General features: G+C 39.1%; 1 protein-coding gene across 1 annotated transcript; it reads right to left on the bottom strand.

Annotated features, from left to right (window-relative positions):
* Window positions 1–15,753: 15,753 nt before the first annotated feature.
* RTL4 (retrotransposon Gag like 4) lies at window positions 15,754–19,312 on the bottom strand (the record flags this gene model as incomplete). The annotated part of the gene is made up of 1 exon (XM_033413340.2): window positions 15,754–19,312. A coding segment is annotated over one exon (681 nt), but the record flags the coding sequence as incomplete, so codon positions are not given.
* Between the last annotated feature and the right edge of the window lie 1,292 nt (window positions 19,313–20,604).

Genomic DNA, 20,604 nt, shown 5'->3' with positions numbered 1-20,604 from the left:
CTTGTTGTTTATCCATTCTATATATAAAAACTTACATCTGCTAACTCCAAACTCCCACTCCATTCCTCCTCAACCCCTTCCCCCATGACAACAGCCAGTCTGTTCTCCATGTCCGTGAGTCTGTTTCTGTTCCATAGATAGGTGCATTTGTGTTATATTTTAGATTCCACATATAAGTGATACCATATTGTATTTGTCTTTCCCTTTGTGACTTACTTCACTTAGTAAGATAATCTCTAGGTCCATCCATGTTGCTGCAAATGGCATTATTTCATTCTTTTTTTTTTAAATCTTTATTGGAGTATAATTGCTTTACAATGGTGTGTTAGTTTCTGCCTTATACCAAAGTGAATCAGCTATACATATACATATATCCCCATATCTCTTCCCTCTTGTATCTCCCTCTCATGCTCCCTATCCCACCCCTCTAGGTGGTCACAAAGCACTGAGCTGATCTCCCTGTGCTATGCAATTCCTTCCAACTAGCTATCTATTTTACATTTGGTAATGTATATATGTCTGTGCCACTCTCTTACTTCGTCCCAGCTTACCGTTCCCCCTCCCCTTGTCCTCAAGTCCATTCTCTACATCTGCATCTTTATTAATGTCCTGCCCCTTGGTTCTTCAGAACCTTTTTTTTTTTTTTAGATTCCATATATATGTGTTAGCATACTGTGTTTGTTTTTCTCTTTCTGACTTACTTCACTCTGTATGACAGACTCTAGGTCCAACACCTCACTACAAATAACTCAATTTCATTTCTCTTTATGGCTGAGCACTATTCCATTGTGTATATGTGCCATATCTTCTTTATCCATTCATCTGTCATAGGACACTTAGGTTGCTTCCATGTCCTGGCTATTGTAAACAGTGCTGTAATGAACACTGTGATACATGACTCTTTTTGAATTATGGTTTTCTCAGGGTAAATGCCCAGCAGTGGGATTGCTGAGTCATATGGTAGTTCTATTTTTAGTTTCTTAAGGAACCTCCATATTGTTCTCCATAGTGGCTGTATCAATTTACATTCCTACCAACAGTACAAGAGAGTAGACTTTTCTCCACACCCTCTCCAGCATTTATTCTTTGTAGATTTTTTGATGATGGCCATTCTGACGGCTGTGAGGTAATACCTCATTGCAGTTTTGATTTGCATTTCTCTAATGATTAGTGATGTGAGCATCCTTTCATGTGTTTGTTGGCAATCTGTATATCTTCTTTGGAGAAATGTCTATTTAGTTCTTCTGCCCATTTTTGGATTGGGTTGTTTGTTTTTTTTGATATTGAGCTGCTTGAAATTTTTGGAGATTAATCCTTTGTCAGTTGATTCATTTGCAATTATTTTCTCCCATTCTGAGGGTTGTCTTTTCATCTTGTTTATGTTTTCTTTTCCTGTGCAAAGGCTTCTAAGTTTCATTAGATCCCATTTTTTTATTTTTGTTTTTTTTTCGATTTCTCTAGGAGGGGGGCATCAGAAAGGATCTTGCTGTGATTTATGTTATAGAGTGCTCTGCCTATGTTTTCCTCTAAGAGTTTGATAGTTTCTGGCCTTACATTTAGGTCTTTAATGAACTTTGAGTTTATTTTTGTTTATGGTGTTAGGGAGTGTTCTAATTTTATTCTTTTACATGTAGCTGTCCAGTTTCACATCACCACTTATTGAAGAGGCTGTCTTTTCTCCATTGTATATTCTTGCCTCCTTTATCAAAAATAATGTGACCATATGTGCGTGGGTTTATCTCTGGGCTTTCTATCCTGTTCCATTGATCTATATTTCTGTTTCTGTGCCAGTACCATACTGTCTTGATTACTGTAGCTTTGTAGTATAGTCTGAAGTCTGGGAGCCTGATTCCTCCAGCTCCATTTTTCTTTCTCAAGATTGCTTTGGCTATTTGGGGTCTTTTGTGTTTCCATACAAATTGTGAAATTTTTTGTCCTAGTTCTGTGAAAAATGCCATTGGTATTTTGATAGGGATTGCATTGAATCTGTAGATTGCTTTGGGTAGTATAGTCATTTTCACATTGTTGATTCTTCCAAGAACATGGTATATCTCTCCATCTGTTTTTATCACCTTTAATTTCTTTCATCAGTGTCTTATAGTTTTCTGCATACAGGTCTTTTGTCTCCTTAGGTAGGTCTATTCCTAGGTATTTTATTCTTTTTGTTGCAATGGTAAATGGGAGTGTTTCCTGAATTTCTCTTACAGATTCTTCATCATTAGTGTATAGGAATGCAAGAGATTTCTGTGCATTAATTTTGTATCCTGCTACTTTACCAAATTCATTGATTAGCTCTAGTAGTTTTCTGGTAGCATCTTTAGGATTCTCTATGTATAGTATTATGTCATCTGCAAACAGTGGCAGCTTTATTTCTTCTTTTCTGATTTGGATTTCTTTTACTTCTTTTTCTTCTCTGATTGCTGTGGCTAAAACTTCCAAAAGTATGTTGAATAATAGTGGTGAGAGTGGACAACCTTTTCTTGTTCTTGCTCTTAGAGGAAATGGTTTCCATTTTTTACCATTGAGAACGATGTTGGCTGTGGATTTGTCATATATGGCCTTTATTATGTTGAGATAGGTTCCCTCTGCCTATTTTCTGGAGGGTTTTTATTATAAATGGGTGTTGAATTTTGTCAAAAGCTGTTTCTGCATTTATTGAGATGATCATATATATGGTTTTCTCCTTCAATTTGTTACTATGGTTTATCACATTGATTGATTTGCCTATATTGAAGAATCCTTGCATTCCTGGGAAAACCCCACTTGATCATGGTGTATGATCCTTTTAATGTGCTGCTGGATTCTGTTTTCTAGTATTTTGTTGAGGTGTTTTACATATATGTACATCAGTGATATTGGCCTGTAGTTTTCTTTCTTTGTGACATCTTTGTCTCGTTTTCATATCAGGGTGATGGTGGCCTCATAGAATGAGTTTGGGAGTTTTCCTCCCTCTGCTATATTTTGGAAGTTTGAGAAGGATAGGTGTTGACTCTTCTCTAAATGTTTGATAGAATTCACCTGTGAAGCTATCTGTCCTGGGCTTTTGTTTGTTGGAAAATTTTTAATCACAGTCTCATTTTCAGTCCTTGTGATTGGTCGTTTATATTTTCTATTTCTTCCTGGTTCAGTCTTGGAAGGTTGTGCTTTTCTAAGAATTTTTCCATTTCTTCCAGGTTGTCCATTTTATTGGCATATAGCTGCTTGTATTAATCTCTCATGATCCTTTGTATTTCTGAAGTGTCCGTTGTTACTCCTCCTTTTTCATTTCTAAGCCTATTGATTTGAGTCTTCTCCCTTTTTTTCTTGATGAGTATGGCTCATGGTTTATCAATTTTGTTTATCTTCTCAAAGCACCAGCTTTTAGTTTTATTGATCTTTGCTATTGTTTACTTCATTTCTTTTTCATTTCTTTCTGATCTGATGTTTATGATTCCTTTCCTTCTGCTAACTTTGGGGTTTCTTTGTTTTCCTTTCCCTAATTGCTTTTGGTTTAAGGTTAGGTTGTTTATTTGAGATGTTTCTCGTTTCTTGAGGTAGGATTTTATTGCTGTAAACTTCCCTCTTAGAACTGCTTATGCTGCATCCCATAGGTTTTGGGTTGTTGCGTCTCCATTGTCATTTGTTTCTAGGTGTTTTTTTATTTCCTCTTTGATTTCTTCAGGGATCTCTTGGTTATTTAGTAGTGTATTGTTTAGTCTCCATGTGTTTGTATTTTTTTTACAGACTTTTTTCCTGTACTTGATATCTAGTCTCATAGCGTTGTGGTTGGAAGAGATGCTTGATATGATTTCAATTTTCTTAAATTTACCAAGCTTGATTTGTGAACTATGATATGATATAACCTGGAGAATGTTCCATGAGTACTTGTGAAGAAAGTGTATTCTGTTGTTTTTGGATGGAATGTCCTATAAATATCAATTAAATCCATCTTGTTTAATATATCACTTAAAGCTTGTGTTTCCTTCTTTATTTTTCATTTTAGATGATCTGTCCATTGGTGAAAATGAGTGGTTAAAGTCCCCTACTATTATTGTGTTACTGTTGATTTCCCCTTTTATGGCCATTAGCATTTGCCTTATATATTGAGGTGCTCCTATGTTGGGGCATAAATATTTACAATTGTTATATCTTCCTTTTGGATTGATCCCTTGATTATTATGTAGTGTCCTTCTTTGTCTCTTGTAATAGTCTTTATTTTAAAGTCTATTTTGTCTGATATGAGAATTGCTACTCCAGCTTTCTTTTGATTTCCATTTGCATGGAATATCTTTTTCCATCCCCTCACTTTAGTCTGTATGTGTCCCTAGGTCTGAAGCGGGTCTCTTGTGGACAGCATATATATGGCTCTTGTGTTTGTATCCATTCAGCCAGTCTATGCCTTTTGGTGGGAGCATTTAATCCATTTACATTTAAGGTAATTATCGATATGTATGTTCCTATTACCATTTTCTTAATTTTTTTAGGTTTGTTATTGTAGGTCTTTTCCTTCTCTTGGGTTTCCTGCCTAGAGAAGTTCCTTTAGCATTTATTGTAAAGCTGGTTTGGTGGTTCTGAATTCTCTTAGCTTTTTCTTGTCTGTATAGTTTTTAATTTCTCCATTGAATCTGAATGTGTTCCTTGCTGGGTAGAGTAATCTTGGTTTTAGGTTTTTCCCTTTCATCACTTTAAATATATCCTGCCACTCCCTTCTGGCTTGTAGAGTTTCTGCTGAACAATCAGCTGTTAACCTTATGGGGATTTTCTTGTATGTTATTTGTTGCTTTTCCCTTCTGCTTTTAATATTTTTCCTTTGTATTTAATTTTTGGTAGTTTGAGTGATATATGCCTTGGCGTGTTTCTCCTTGGATTTATCCTGTATGGGACTCTCTGTGCTTCCTGGACTTGATTAACTATTTCCTTTCCCATATTAGGGAAGTTTTCAACTATAATCTCTTCAAATATTTTCTCAGTCCCTTTCTTTTTCTCTTCTTCTTCTGGGACCCCTATAATTCAAATGTTGCTGTGTTTAATGTTTTCCCAGATGTCTCTGAGACGGTCCTCAATTCTTTTCATTCTTTTTTCTTTATTCTGCTCTGTGGTAGTTATTTCCACTATTTTATTTTCCAGGTCACTTATCCATTCTTCTGCCTCAGTTATTCTGCTATTGATTCCTTCTAGAGAATTTTTAATTTCATTTATTGTGCTGTTCATCATTGTTTGTTTGCTCGTTAGTTCTTCTTGGTGCTTGTTAATCGTTTCTTGTATTTTTTCCATTCTATTTCCAAGATTTTGGATCATCTTTACTATCATTACTCTGATTTCTTTTTCAGGTATACTGCCTATTTCCTCTTCATTTGTTTGGTCTGGTGGGTTTTTGCCTTCTCCTTCATCTGCTGTGTGTTTCTCTGTCTTCTTATTTTGCTTAACTTATTGTGTTTGGGGTCTCTTTTTCACTGGCTGCCAGTTCACAGTTCCTGTTGTTTTTGGTGCCTGCCCCCAGTGGCTAAGGTTGGTTCAGTGGGCTGTGTAGGCTTCCTGGTGGAGAGGACTGGTGCCTGTTTTCTGGTGAATGAGGCTGCATCTTGTCTTTCTGGTGGGCAGGACTGTGTCCAGTGGTGTGTTTTGGGGTGTCTGTGACCTTATTAAGATTGTAGGCAGCCTCTGTGCTAATGGATGGGTTTGTGTTCCTGTCTTGCTAGTTTTTTGGCATAGGGTGTCTGGCACTGTAGCTTGCTGGTCGTTTAGGGGAGCTGGGTCTTAGCGTTGAGATGAAGATCTCTGGGGGAGCCTTCGCCATTTGATATTATGTGGAGCTGGGAGGTCTTTGGTGGACCAGTGTCCTGAACTCGGCTCTCCCACATCAGAGGCACAGGCCTGACACCCAGCCAGAGCACAAAGACCCTATCAGCCACAAAGTTCAGAAGAAAATGGAGAAGGAAAGAAAGAAGAAAAGCAAGCAAGCAAGCAAGCAAGAAAGAAAGAGGGAAAGAAAAAGAATAAGTTATTAAAATAAAAATATTATTAAAAATCAAAAAAATTAAGAAGTAGGAAAGAAAGGAAAAAAAAACGAAAGAAAGAAGAGAGCAACCAAACCTAAAAAGAAATCCACCAATGATAACAAGCACTAAAATCTATACTAAAAAAAAAAAATGGACAGACAGAACCCCAGGACAAATAGTAAAAGCAAAGCTATACAGACAAAGTCACACAAAGAATCATACACATACACACTCACAGAAAGAGAAAAACGAAAAAAAAAATATCTTTTGGGAAGTCTGAGGTCTTCTGTCAGTGTTCAGTAGGTGTTCTGTAGGAGTTGTTCCACATGTAGATGTATTTCTGATGTATTTGTGTGGAGTAAGGTGATCTCCACGTCTTAGTTTTCGCCACCTTGAAGGTGTCTCTCATTCTTTTTTATGGCTGAGTAGTATTACATTTTACATAAGTACCACATCTTTATCCATTCATCTGTTGATGGACATTTAGGTTGTTTCCATGTCTTGGCTATCATAAATAGTGCTGCTATGAACATAGGGCGCATGTACCTTTTTGAATTAGTGTTTTGTCCAGATATATGCCCAGGGTTGTGATTGCTGTGTCATATGACAGTGAATCAAAACATTCTTCATTGGGCTTCCCTGGTGGCGCAGTGGTTGAGAGTCCGCCTGCCAATGCAGGGGACACGGGTTCATGCCCCGGTCTGGGAAGATCCCACATGCCACGGAGTGGCTGGGCCCTTGAGCCATGGCCCCTGAGCCTGCATGTCCAGAGCCTGTGCTCTGCAGTGGGAGGGGCCACAACAGTGAGAGGCCTGTGTACTGCAAAAAAAAACAAAAAAACAAACAACAACAACAAAAGAACATTCTTCATTGAAGGCAAACTGAGAACAGTCATTGCCAGCAGACCTACCTTAAAAGAAAGCTAAAGAAGTTCTTGGAGGAGAAAGGAAATGATAAAATAAAGAATCTTGAAATATCAGGAAGAAAGAAATTTCATATTACATTTGACACTAAAAAAATCACTGAGTTTATAGTGAAAGGGGAGGGGGAGAGGGGAGAGAAGGAAAGCCTGGAGGTTCTTCTTTTTTTTTTTTTTTTTTCCAGTACGCAGGCCTCTCACTGTTGTGGCCTCTCCCGTTGTGGAGCACCGGCTCCGGACATGCAGGCTCAGCGGCCATGGCTCATGCGCCTAGCCACTCTGTGGCATGTGGGATCTTCCCGGACCGGGGCACGAACCCATGTCCCCTGCATCGGCAGGCGGACTCTCAACCACTGCGCCACCAGGGAAGCCCTGGAGGTTCTTCTTTATAGAAGAATGCTAGCCAATAAATGTATTATTTAACCTCCTCCAGTGTAATAAGGAGTGCAAGCATAGATTATTATTGGAGGCTAGAACCATTGGGTAAAAAGGTTTTGGGAGCTGATAGTCAAAAGGTCTCAGGATATCACTGTACAGTTAATTCTAAATATAAAGGAAAAAAGGTACACTTACAGTGTGGAGAGCTGATAGACCCTAATGTAACCATAGGATCAAACCCAGCATTATCAGTATAGGCACAAACTAACATGCCTGCTGATGATGCATTGGGAAGTCTGCAACATCACCTATACGTTGGTCTTTTTCAAAATGTTTAACCTGAATATAATCTTGAACAAACTATTAGAAAACTCTAGAATGTGGGACACTCTACATGATAGACATGACCTGGACTCTTTGAAAATATCAATGTCATAAAAAAAAAAAAACACTGGCAACAAAAATAGCAAGGAACTATTCAAGATTAAAAGAAACTAAAGAGATGTTACAACCCAAATGTAATAGGGGACGTTGATTGAATTCTCAGTCATAAATAAAGCTATAAAAGACAATTTTAGGAGAAATGGAAGAATTAAATTTGGACTAGATAATATATGATACTATTGAATTCATGTTAAATTTTCTAATTGTCATGTAGAATAATTTTTTATTCTTAAGAGATGTCTGCTGAAGTATTTAGAGCTAAGTGCTATGCTTTTTGCAATTTACACAGAAAGGGAGAGGGAAAGGGAGAGAGAGAATGACAGAGAGAAAGGGAGAGAATGACAGTTGGCAAAATGTTAAAAATTGGTGAATCTAGTTAAAGGGTTGTAGTTGTTTGAATGGTTCACCCTTCAAAAATATGTCCAAGTCCTAACTCCTGATACTTGTGAATGTGACCTTATTTTGAAAAAAGAGTCTTCACAGATATACTTAGGTCAAGGATCTCAAGATGATATCATACTAGGTTTAGTGTGGGCCCTAAACCCAATGTCTCATGCCCTTGTAAGAGAATGGAGAGGTCATAGTGGGTACAAAGTATACTGTCCTACAAAGATGGAGGCAGAGATTGCAGTTACCTCAAGCTAAAGATCACCAGGAGCCACCAGAAGCTGAAAGTGGCAAAGAAATATTCTTCTACAGAGGGTGCTTGGCCTGGCTGGCACCTTGATTTCAGATTTTTAGCCTTCAGAACTATGACAGAATAAACTTCTGTTGTTTTAAGACACCGAGTTTGTGATAAATTGTTGCAGCAGCCCCAGGAAATTAATACAAGGGTATACCAGTTTTGCACCATACTTTCTTTCAGGTTTTCTGTAGGTTTTAAATTTTTCCAAAAAAAAAAAAAAATTAAAAATATCATCATGACAGAGAGACTGCACAAGAAACAAAAAGTGTTATAGTTTAGTACCTTTAATGGCACTTTTCTGCATTTTAAACCAGAGGCTTCACATCTTCATTTTGCACTGTTCGCCACAGATTATATAGCAAACTCTGCTATTGAATAAACTGTGGCATTAAAATAGATCTCTTTAAACCTCTCCTCTTGCTGGTGGTCAGTATTCACTAATGCAGGCTTGAATATGTGAGGGCAAGGGAAACCAGCAGGAGGAGGGCCAAGGGCTGCAGTGCCTGGGAAGTAGGCAAGGCCTGACAAGGGACCTTGACAGACTTGAAAGTTTAGAACCAAGTCAGCTATCCTCTTGCATTGTTTACTTTGTTTCCTACTTATCTCCTCAACAACATTTTAAGATATTTAAGTGCTAAAACCTTGTCTTCTGCTCCTTGGAATCACTTGACACCTCATGGCATTGTGCTAGGCATAGAGTTAAGTCTTCAATGATTATTTGAATTGAGATTTGTTGTAGGCTAGAGGGAGTTTAGGGAATGTGGGAGACAGCAGAAGAAATTTGAGAATCTTTAACTGAGTCTTTCCTAGGTTACTAAAATGAAACAAAAGCACATCTCTGAAATTGACCTGTGTCATTTTGGGGATTAGGTAAAGGGAGAGAAGCATAAATGCTTCCCTGGTTGGAAAGGGAGACTGTAGGTTGAGTTCACTATTGACTTCTGTCCATATGTAGCTTTCAGGCAAGACCAATTCTGCAATTGTCCCAATGGATTAAAAAAAGAATTCATGATATGGGTTTGGGAGTAGGATAGGATAGAATAACCTATCTTATGTATCATATTTAAGATTTAAATATCCTTTCTCATCCAAAGGTATCTTTGTTGTTTCCATCATGAATTATATTGGTTTGGGACCATGTGTATTTTGACAGACCCTCTGCAAGTATCTTTCAAATGTTTGTAGTATTTGTATGCTATTTATTCATTTTGTTTGTTTGTTTGTTTAACAAACATTTGTATAGTGGTTACTGTGTACCAGGTACTACTTTAAGTTTTTTATATAAACGTTAATTTAGTCTTCATAATACTATACAGAGTAGGAAATTGAGGCACAGAGAGGTTAAGGAAACTGAAAAGGTCATCTAGGTAGTGAGAGGTAGAGCCCAGCATTTGAACCCAGGCAGAGTTCCCCACTCTTAATCCACTATACTTTGCTGTCTTGCTTTGTACTTGGCAAAGGTGCAGGTGTTGAAGATGGGAAAAGAAGTTCTAGGCCACAACCTGTCCCCAAAACCTTAAGTAGCCATCTCACATTTGTTTACTAAGTAATGGCAGGACTTTGGGGCAGAAGCTTGTATTCCTTTTGGAAGGTGATGGGTTTACACAGGATCAGTCTGTATCTGCCCAGTAGGACAAACAAAACTCATGAATCCAGAAGACTCTACAAAGCTTCTGGCAGAAAAGCTGGAAATTTCTGTATTTATTAGAGGGTTAAACTTGGAACAGAATACATAAATCTGTTTTTCTTTGCCCAATACCACCACTACAATGTAGGAATATTTTTTTTCTTTTTCTCTTTCTTTCTTTTTTTTTTTTTTGCTGTTACTAGGCATTGACTCCTCAAGCTGATATAAGAGACTGAGCTAAAAATAGTGTAGTTTCAGTAGGGAAAGTCATTGTATCAGGACTCTTTGCACCTCTATAAAAGGATTTTATTAGCTTCAAGGCTAAACATCTTCAGGCATAGCAGGATTCAGTGATTCAAAAACTATTATCAGCTACATGCACCCCAATGTTCATAGCAGCATTATTTACAATAGCCGAGATATGGAAGCAACCTAAGTGTCCATGAACAGATGAATGGATAAAGATGTGGTATATATCTATAATGGAATATTAGCCATAAAAAAGAATGAAATGTTTTGCCAGTTGCAACAACATGGATGGACCTGGAGGGTATTAGTGAAAAAAGTCAGAGGAAGACAAACACTATATGTTATCACTTATATGTGGAATCTAAAAAATAAAACACATGAATGAATATAACAAAACAGAAAGACTGACAGATATAGAGAACAAACTAGTGGTTACCAGTGGGGAGAGGAAAGGGAGGAGGGGCAAGATAGGGGTAGAGGATTAACAGGTACCAACTACTATGTATAAAATAAATAAACTAGAAGGATGTAAAGTACAGTACAGGGAAATATACCTATTATTTTCTAATAACTTTATAATAAAACCTATAAAAATATTGAATCACTATGGCATACACTTGAAACTAATATAATGTTGTAAATCAACTATATTTCAATAAAAAATTTATACTTAAAAATATCATCACAGGGCTTCCCTGGTGGCGCAGTAGTTGAGAGTCCGCCTGCCGATGCAGGGGACACGGGTTCGTGCCCCGGTCCAGGAAGATCCCACATTCCGCGGAGCGGCTGGGCCCGTGAGCCATGGCCACTGAGCCTGCGCGTCCGGAGCCTGTGCTCCGCAACGGGAGAGGCCACAACAGGGAGAGGCCTGCATACCGCAGAAAAAAAAAGTATAATGCTTACTGGGGAGGCAAACAGCAAATGTCCCCTACAACCACACCTGGACAATCCATTAGGGTTGTTTGATGCAGAAAGCATGCATTCAATAAAGAACCACCAATGAAATTTATATGGACTACCAAAACATCCTATTCAAGCCTCTACAAAAATCCCATTGTTTCATCATATGGATGAGACTAATTTAGAGGCAAGAAACAAAAAATAGGGATAAATGGGCCTTTTGAAAGGAGAAATATAAACAATGAGATGTCCATGGGCTGGTCTGATTTAATACTTTAATATGTTTTAGATCCGGGGTCAGGAAACTTTTTCTGTAAAGGAACAGATAGTTAATGTTTTTGGCTTTGTAGCCCATACATGTCTTAGCATGAAAGCACCCAAAAACATGTAAATGAATGGGTATGACTGAGTTCCAATAAAATTTTATTTTTAAAAACAGGCAGTAGGTTGGATTTGGCCCACAGGTGGTAGTTTGTTGAATCTGGTTGTAGATGGATAGTAAGGTACTATGTAGGAGTATGGACTCTTGCTGTTAGAAGTATCTAGATTTGAGTCTTGCTGTTTACTTACTAGCTCTATGCATAATTTCCTTCACTACTCTAAGCCTCAATTTCCTCACCTGCCTAATAGGGATAATAATAACAGATGTCTAAGAGTGTTGTTTTAAGAATTAAAAGAAAATACACATAAAGCACAATGCCTGGCATGTAGTAAGTGGTCAGTACATGGTAGCTATTATTATTATTATTAAAGCCAATGGGGAAAAACTATAAGAAAAACTTATGAAAGGGAAGAAAGATGAGCTTCAGTGTTAAGGATATCTATTTATTAAAACATTCCAACTACATTTTTAGGGTAGTGGAATTTGTGTCATCAATTACATCTCAGGAAAGAGAATAGTAGGCTTCAGGGAAAGGTCTACAATGACTCTTTCCTCAAGATGCTGATGAAACCCAAAAAGGCCAAAAAATTACTGGATATTATTTTTAAAAGCTTTAGTAACAAAAGAGACGAGGTTATCTTGTTCAAATTTGTTTGTGTCCACACCTGGAATTCTGGGTAAGTTTGGAATAATTATTTTCGCTAAAGACAGAGTAGGGATGGAGAAGATTTGGAAAGGGTGTGCTGAAGAGATTACTGGCCTATATGTGTGAGGGCCCACATAAAAGATTAAGACTTTTCAGTCTGGGACATCAATCTGGGAAGGACAGGTAGGATAGTAGTCAAGAACATGGCCTTTTCTGTCAGATAGATAGACCTGGAGATGAATCCTGGCTACATGACTTATTAGCTTGAGTCCTTAGATAAATTACTTAAACCTTATGAGTTTACTTGTTTTCACCTGTAAAATGCAAATACTAATAGTGTTACTGTGGGGATTATGCCCATGAATCGGAGAGTCTTGTGCTCGGCACACAGTAAGCACTCAGTGACTATTATTATTATTTGAAGCCTCTAAAATCATGTGTGAAGTGATCAGCATCAAGACAGACTCTTTCATATCCTGGAACAATTTAATGGGGAGGGGAATGTCTTTAAATTATACATAGATGAAGCTAATGCAAGTAAGGGGAAGTCTGATGTAAATGGCAGATAGTAAGCCAATGGTATCCATTGCCCCCATGAAGCATTACAGACTGAAAACATATTTAATAAAGGATACATGCATGGTAGACTCATCATGGGTAACTAAGGGAACATGAAGTTTGATAGTTGTTGCTAACCTTACGGTTATTGTAAAAAAGAACATGGCTATCTTCCTACAAATGCTCCTAAGAGACAGATTGTTGAACTGGAAATTCCCTGAGGTTGATATAGTGGTGGCAGATCTCAAATTTCAATGACCAACTAACTGTTGTCAGACTAAATCAAATTCTTGTTTTAATCTTGATATTCCTATGACAGTGGCAGGTAACAACCATCAGGAGCCTTCAAAGTCCCTGTTGTCTCTTGGCATTGTGAAAACACTGTAAACATCATTGAGCTATTATTCAAAAAGACCCAATAGCTTTGAATGAAGAGCTACAGAAATATGAGGGCTTTGTGATAGCCAGAAACTTTTGTTAGAATCCTGACTCAACAAGCAAGAGCCTACCCAGTCAGATAAAGCAGACACAGTACATGTTTAGATTTGTCAAGGAATTTTCTACAACTATTAGAAACACAAATGAAATCTCAAAGTCCTAGAAGGCACTGATTTGCTATGTGCTTCTTTTATAGACTGTTGTCCAGAACATGTATTTCAACCAGTGGCTATGTGAATACCAGTTACTAGAGTGGCCTTTCTCTACTGAGTGGTCTTGGGAGGTGTAATAGGGTCAGTTAGGCTGGTCAGGAGGGGTGTGACTTAGAGTGTTTTCCTCTTCTATCAGAGATCAGCTCTGGCATTAGCAAGATACTGGTTTCAAACCCTAGCCCTGCCACTTACTTGGTGTGTGAATTTAGGGCAGAGAAGTTAACTGCTCTGAACTTTCATTTCATCCTCTTTAAATTGAATTAATAACACCTGCCCCATAAAGGCGTGGTAAGCATTAAATGTCAGAAATGGATATTCTATCAATATATTTTAGTAGTGTGAAATTAAATGAGTATCATTAACAAAGCATCTATGACCCAGCAATGCCACTACTGGGCATATACCCTGAGAAAACCATAATTCAAAAAGAGTCATGTACCACAATGTTCATTGCAGTACTATTTACAATAGCCAGGACATAGAAGCAACCTAAGTGTCCATTGACAGATGAATGGATAAAGAAGATGTGGCACAGATATACAATGGAATATTAATCAGCCATAAAATGAAACAAAATTGAGTTATTTGTAGTGAGGTGGATGGACCTGGAGTCTGTCATACAGAATGAAGTTAAGTCAGAAAGAGAAAAAACAAATACCGTATGCTAACACATATATACAGAATCAAAAAAAAAAAGGTTCTGAAGAACCTAGTGGCAGGACAGGAATAAAGACGCAGATGTAGAGAATGGACTTGAGGACACGGGGAGGGGGAAGGGTAAGCTGAGACAAAGTGAGAGAGTGGCATGGACATATATACACTACAAATGTAAAACAGGTAGCTAGTGGGAAGCAGCTGCATAGCAGAGGGAGACCAGCTCAGTGCTTTGTGACCACCTAGAGAGGTGGGATAGGGAGGGTGGAGGGAGATGCAATAGGGAGGGGATATGGGGCTATATGTATACATATAGCTGATTCACTTTGTTATACAGCAGCAACTAATACAACAATGTAAAGCAATTATACTCCAATAAAGATGTTTAAAAAAAACAAAGCACTGAGCACAGTGCCTGGCATAAACCAACTATTAGTTCCCTTTCTCTAGATGCACACAAAGCCAGATTTTTTGTCCAAAGGGATGAGTCTTCTATGCATAGGGAAAACTGAAATTCTACAGGGTTCTCCATGTAAAAGTAAATGGAGTGGGTGGAATACAGTCACAATTGGCTTATCACTGAGCTGGATGGATAAGAGTACCAGTGCCATGTAAGGTATGTACTAGAAGTCAATGAGCAGGAAGCAGGTTCAAATAGACTGCAGAATCAAAGCCAATACCAGGAAGTAATACCAATAATTTAGTGCATGAATGCTCAAAGTTATAGTGGAAATCAATGACTGGAAAGTGTGGTTCAAATACCAAGATAGTTCTACTGATTCTACTAAATGGTGTAACTCACTTCCAGGACTTTTGTTTGTAAAGCGTGGGCAGTGACGCCTGCATGAAGGTGACATTGAAGATTCATGACACTATATTCCCTTGAATGTTTTTCCATTTTCCTGGCCAAGTGAGACCTGAAGCTTCATAGGGAGGCAATAAAGCATGGCCACCAGTGTATCAATAAAAGGCTTTATATATGTAACACAAGCTTCCAGAGCTCTCCCAAGGGCATGAGGTTTTACCTTTTGCCCAGAGGCTGGTATATCTTAAATTTTCTGTTTTGTTTCAGAGATGACTATTATCATAGGCAAGATGGTGCTGGGTGGAGAAGATCTTCCAGAGTCCAAAAAAAGGGTGATATGTTTTAACCATCATGGATAGAAGTGAAGGCTCTATGGGTCTGATTGAATAATGAGAGTCACATGGGTCCCATGTGCTGCCATCTGGACAGAATGGAGGTAGTGAGAATTAGGTCAATCATACACTCTTCTCTCTCTAAAGGTGCTTGTCAGGGGCTCATGTCTACAGTCATGTGTTATGTCTTCATCCACGGCAGTATATTCTGATGGTTAGACTGAACTATGTGGTATTGTAAGAAGCAATTACTTATGCCAGGTACCATGGTGCTGGGTGTGAGTAGAAGTAAACGTAGGAAGTGCAGACCATAGGTATTTAGGAATGTTATTATAGCTGTAGACAAATGAGAGAGATAAAGAGGGATACTGACTGACTGTTGAGGCAAGGCTCCCAGAGAGGAGTCTTCAGTGGATTCACTATGGTTCACACTGTGATGCTGACTTTGCATGGTGAGAATCTTATTTTGTTTCCAGTGTGCTCAGAGGTGATTAGGGTCTGGAGAACGGATGCTATTAAAACCACAAAATTGATGTATAAGCCAAACACCAATTTATTCACTTATAATGAGAATTAACTGCCAAGTAGGCTAGAACACTTCATGTCAGCTGGTTAGCAAATTTTCTTCCCATAACAAAGTTTATATGGGAGAGTAATTAAAATCAGATTATTTCTTAGAGCATGGAGTCAGAGCAAGGGGAGTTAGGTGACAATCTTAATGGCTAATGACACAAATTGGGATGGCCTGGTGCCTCTATCCCATTGCAGGTAGACCCTGGCAGGGTCTGCTGATCAAAATCCCCTCTCTGACTCTAGGGAGATTACTGATGCCTTACGGCTCTTTAATTGCCCCCTTTTCTAGATTCCATGCAAATCATTCTTTTGTTAACAATTCGTTCTTCAGACTTGTAAAATGATTAAATTCCCTCTTGCTTGGTGGCATCAATCATGTAGCAGATCTGCCTCCCTAAAACTACAACCTTGGTTATACCTGGGGGTTCCCCAAGCCTTTGCAACTGCAGACTACATCTTTGAGTAGGGTACATCTCATTTGTTCTCTGTAGATTTTAATTAGTTTCACTCTCAGAGAAATTCACTTAGGTGTAAGTTCTGAGGACTCATCCATGTAACTCTCTTTATGCTTAGTAATTAATTCATTCCAATTGAAGTGGATGGTATCACTATAACAATATTTTAAAGTGGTAAACAAAATGGTTGCTAGCTAGTAGGCAGTAAAGCATTATCCCAGCATCCTATTCATATGGTCAGCCTGGCTGTTGGATTGTATCACATAGAGCACAAGAGGCCCTTGATTTGGAATTTCTCAACAAGGAGCTTCTAGAAGTAGGAGGTGAACTGAACTACATAGCCCAGGATTAATGATCTGTTCTGAGAGGCTATGGAATCTGAAGATTTCTTGGGGAAGAAGGTAATGTTGCTGCAGAGGGAAAGTCCTCTGCAGAAAATAAAGTGACATATCTTTATATGTAAAAAGTACATATGCATAAGGAGTACGCAATGATAAATTGTGGCCCTAAGATAAAGAAAGATTGGTGATTAAGCCAACTGAATGCTCCTGTCAACATTCCAGGACGATATTGGTGTTCGTAAGGAAAGTGACCGGAGGCCATTGGGTTAGTCCTTTATCATAGAATTGGTGGTACTAGATCAGGATACCTGCAGGTAATACCAGAGTCACTTAAAGTTCAAATAGAGATCCATTAGAGGATCTCATGCAATCCCAGTACACTAGTGGGAATTTCTTACCACAATTGAAATATGTGCATTCAGGTCTCCTAGTTGTCAGAGCATATGGAGTAAGGTGGATGTATAGCAAGCTGTTAATAAAGGAGACTCCTTGCGAATACAAATAAGAATTAGCACAGTGGTTAGTGAGGCACTGATGGGTGAAAGGATATCTGTTTGTTAGTGCTATAGGATAAGAGTAATAAGGTCCTAGCTGAGTTTAGGTATTGTCAAAGCATAATTCTCCAGGCCAAACTACAGTGGCGCTTCGTGTTCTGAGAGGCCTTGATGGCTGCTAGGAAATATGGAATTACTGATTTTACTTCAGGAAATCCATTATGGGGACATACATCAGCCCTAAGAAGCAGGGAACAAAGAGCAGGTAATTACCAGAAAACACCAATTATCACTGCATATCCTTAACATTTTAGGGATTTTTACCTTTTCAGCATAGCACTACTTTTGCTCAGAAGCATTAGGAATCCATACACAGAGTTAATGTATGCCAAAAGTACAACACAAGCAATCATACCCCCATTTCGTGAGTTTTATGTACAGATGGTGTTGATGTATATGCCCCAGGATTTGAAATGTGAGATGGTTCAGAAAATTGTCTGCCATTAATTGCTCTTCAAGAGCCTCAACTAGATGAAGGTCCCCAGAGGTGGTCCATAAGGGTAGAGCTTAGCCATCAATGAGCAGTGATCCTAGATGGTGACCACACTGAGGCCTCTAGAGTCAGAAACTACTGAAGGGCCTGATCCTCAGTCTTCAGTGGAGATTTAGTTAGCCAGGTTCCCTGTCTAAGGCAGCAGGGACATGCTTCAGACACAGTATTTATGATGGGACACACTAAATACTTGTTAGAGGTCATTATCCTAGAGCATTTTGACTTGGCCATAAGGCATGCTGGAACCTGAAGTAGGTTGTTGGAGAAAAGCTAGGGCTTGGCTAAAAACATATACCTGCCTGAAGGGCTAACTCTCAAAGAAGTGGACCCAAAGTTCCAAGCAGACTGCTCAAAGGGCCATACCATCTAGTTTGTCAATAGCCAAGAGATTACTTTTGAGCAAGCAGCAGTCTTTAAATAGTAGCAAAATATATAGCTGTATGAAAAGGTGGCATAGCTGTGTTTCCATGAAGGTTGGTTTGTGTTAAGCTGGACTCTAGTCAGTAGGTGGAGCAGGATTCAGCCTCTAGTAGGAAAATGTTGGTAGGATATGGAAATGCAACTGGGACTTCAGCCAAGAGTCCTAAACCAACAGGGGACTAGGATACAGACCAATGAGAGTAAGGGTGAAGGCCTTGGGCCAACAAACTCAACCCAGGTATCTATCACCTATCGGTGGGGATGGAGTTCCCAATGTATTTCCAGGGTGGTTTCCACTGGTCAGACTGGGCAGAGTTTTTCCTGCAGGCTTTCAGTACACTTGGGAAATTAGTCCCAACTGTATAAAGTGCCTGGGAATTGTTTTCATCATTGCTTTATCAAGTTTGGTGATGGGTCACCAAATGAACAAGATCTGGTTGTTTAAATTCTCAGAAGCCTAGGAGTTCATGACTGTAAAGTGGTATCCCAGTTCCCCATCTGTATTTTAAATGTTAATGCAGGATATAAATCAATGAGGCTGGAGGTGAGAGGGGTATAAGTTTACAATGTGACCTGCCTGGGCTCCTCTTACTGGTGAGCTGGGTTATTTATCCTTGCTGGGGCTCGAGAACGTTTGGCAAGGCAATCTCTTGTGAAGTGACCAGCCTGGCTGCAGTAAAGGCATGACTGAGTTTCTTGCTGGCGGGCTCGTTTGGCTGGAGTAAGAGGCAGCTGGCTTCCTCGAAGCTGTATAGGGTCTTCCTTGGGTGGTGGACCTGTGGGGTTGGAGATCAGGGAAGCCAACACTGGGATCTGGGCCTCTGGCTGCAGGAGCTCTGGCCTGTCACTACGTTGCTTATCCAACTGAATACACTGAGTGATAAGGTCTGGGAGATTGTCCATCAGATCTGTGCCATTTACTTCAGCCTGAATGGAGTCAGCTAGTTCCTCTTGGAAGTGATCACTCTGATTGGTTTCATTATATCTCAGATTTTGAGCAAGGAGCTGGAAAGTAGTGGCATCCTGCTGAGAGAAGTTGTCCCTTTTGTCAACCTTAGCATTCATCAAGGGGTTCATTTCCTGTTTTGTGGGCTCACCAAATGACTGCTGTAACTCAAGAACAAAGTTCTCATATTGCTTCAACAGAGCACTCTGGTAGGTGGTGATTCTGTGTAATTCTCTACTGTATCTTCTGGAATCAAGTGAGACTAAGCAGAATTGAGTACCAATATTGGATACCAATGAGCAGACAGTGGTTTTGCTCTGTGATCAGACAGACGGTGTCATGAGCAAGTAGCCAAATCTGTTAACTATGAAGAAGTCACAAGGGTATGCTGAGAGCTGAGAAATGCCAAAAACTGTTGTCCACTACTCAGTGTTGCCTCTTCTTCATGGAGAATGCCAATGTTCTGCACATTCAGAAGAAATAAATTACCTTAGGACACATAGAAGATTTGGAATTAAGAAGATAAATACAAAAGTTACAGTAGATTTCTCTCCCCACTCCCCTTCTTGGTAATATGGAGGCAATTTGCCCTCAGACTAAGCCTTTGATTCTAAAGTATCTTTCTTTATCAGAGAATCAAAGAATTTTACAATCCAAAGTGATCGTAGAAATCATCCAGGCCAAATTTGTGATTTCACAGATGAGAAAACAGAGACCTAGAGAAGTAAAAATGTTTGCCCAAGGTCATACAACTAGTTAATATCAGAGCTGGCCTGTTCATCAGAACTGCTGTCCAAAACAGCACTTCCTCCAGGACTACAAATGTGCTCATTTGCTTACACTACTTGGGCATAATGATGGTTCTTGCCCTTTGCTACTCCAAACGATCAGGGGATCAGCAGTTTTGGCATCACCAGGGAGGTTGTTGGAAATGCAGACTCTAAGGTCCCACCCCAGACCTACTGAATCAGTGTTCCATTTTAACAAGATTCTCCAGGTGATTCGAATGTGCATTGAAGTTCGAGAAGTGTTGCTCTAGAGAGCACTTAGCCAGAATTGGAATACTCACTGGTTGGACTTGACCCTCAGTGCTCCAATCATAGCCTGCAGTGCTGTGAGGATCCGATTGCTGTGGTGGTAGTTAATCCATTTTTTCTGGCTTTCTAGTCTGTGTCTGAGGTCACATTTGGTTGCCATGGACATGATTAAGACATCACAGGCAAGATGAAGAGGTGAGATTGAGGACCTAGCAAAGAAGAACAGAATATTCTTAAATTATAAAGATCAAAATGTTCAGCAGTCTTCCCTGCGTTGATAACAAGAATATAGCAACCAGTAAAAGTTTAAAACAAACCCCAAACATATTGTATGTTGGTTGAACTATTCTGCTATGTAATTCCTCTCACTGTCCTTTCCTTGTGTAGTATTTAAATCGGCCATCAGTGGGCAAAAAAATATGTATCACTGAAAGCAAGATTTGATTCCCTAGGTTTTATTTGATGGTACCTCCTCTCGAAACCTATGGAAGAAATTATTGGAAGAATGAAATAGTGTACGATGGGGGGCCAGAGACTTGCCCAAACACTATCAGTTGGATGATTTGAAGAACTCATTT

This window comes from Orcinus orca, chromosome X, assembly GCF_937001465.1.
Source record: "Orcinus orca chromosome X, mOrcOrc1.1, whole genome shotgun sequence".
Lineage (NCBI taxonomy): Eukaryota > Metazoa > Chordata > Mammalia > Artiodactyla > Delphinidae > Orcinus > Orcinus orca.
The sequence above is the reverse complement of the archived record's forward strand: the minus strand, read 5'-3'. Positions and strand labels throughout refer to the sequence as shown.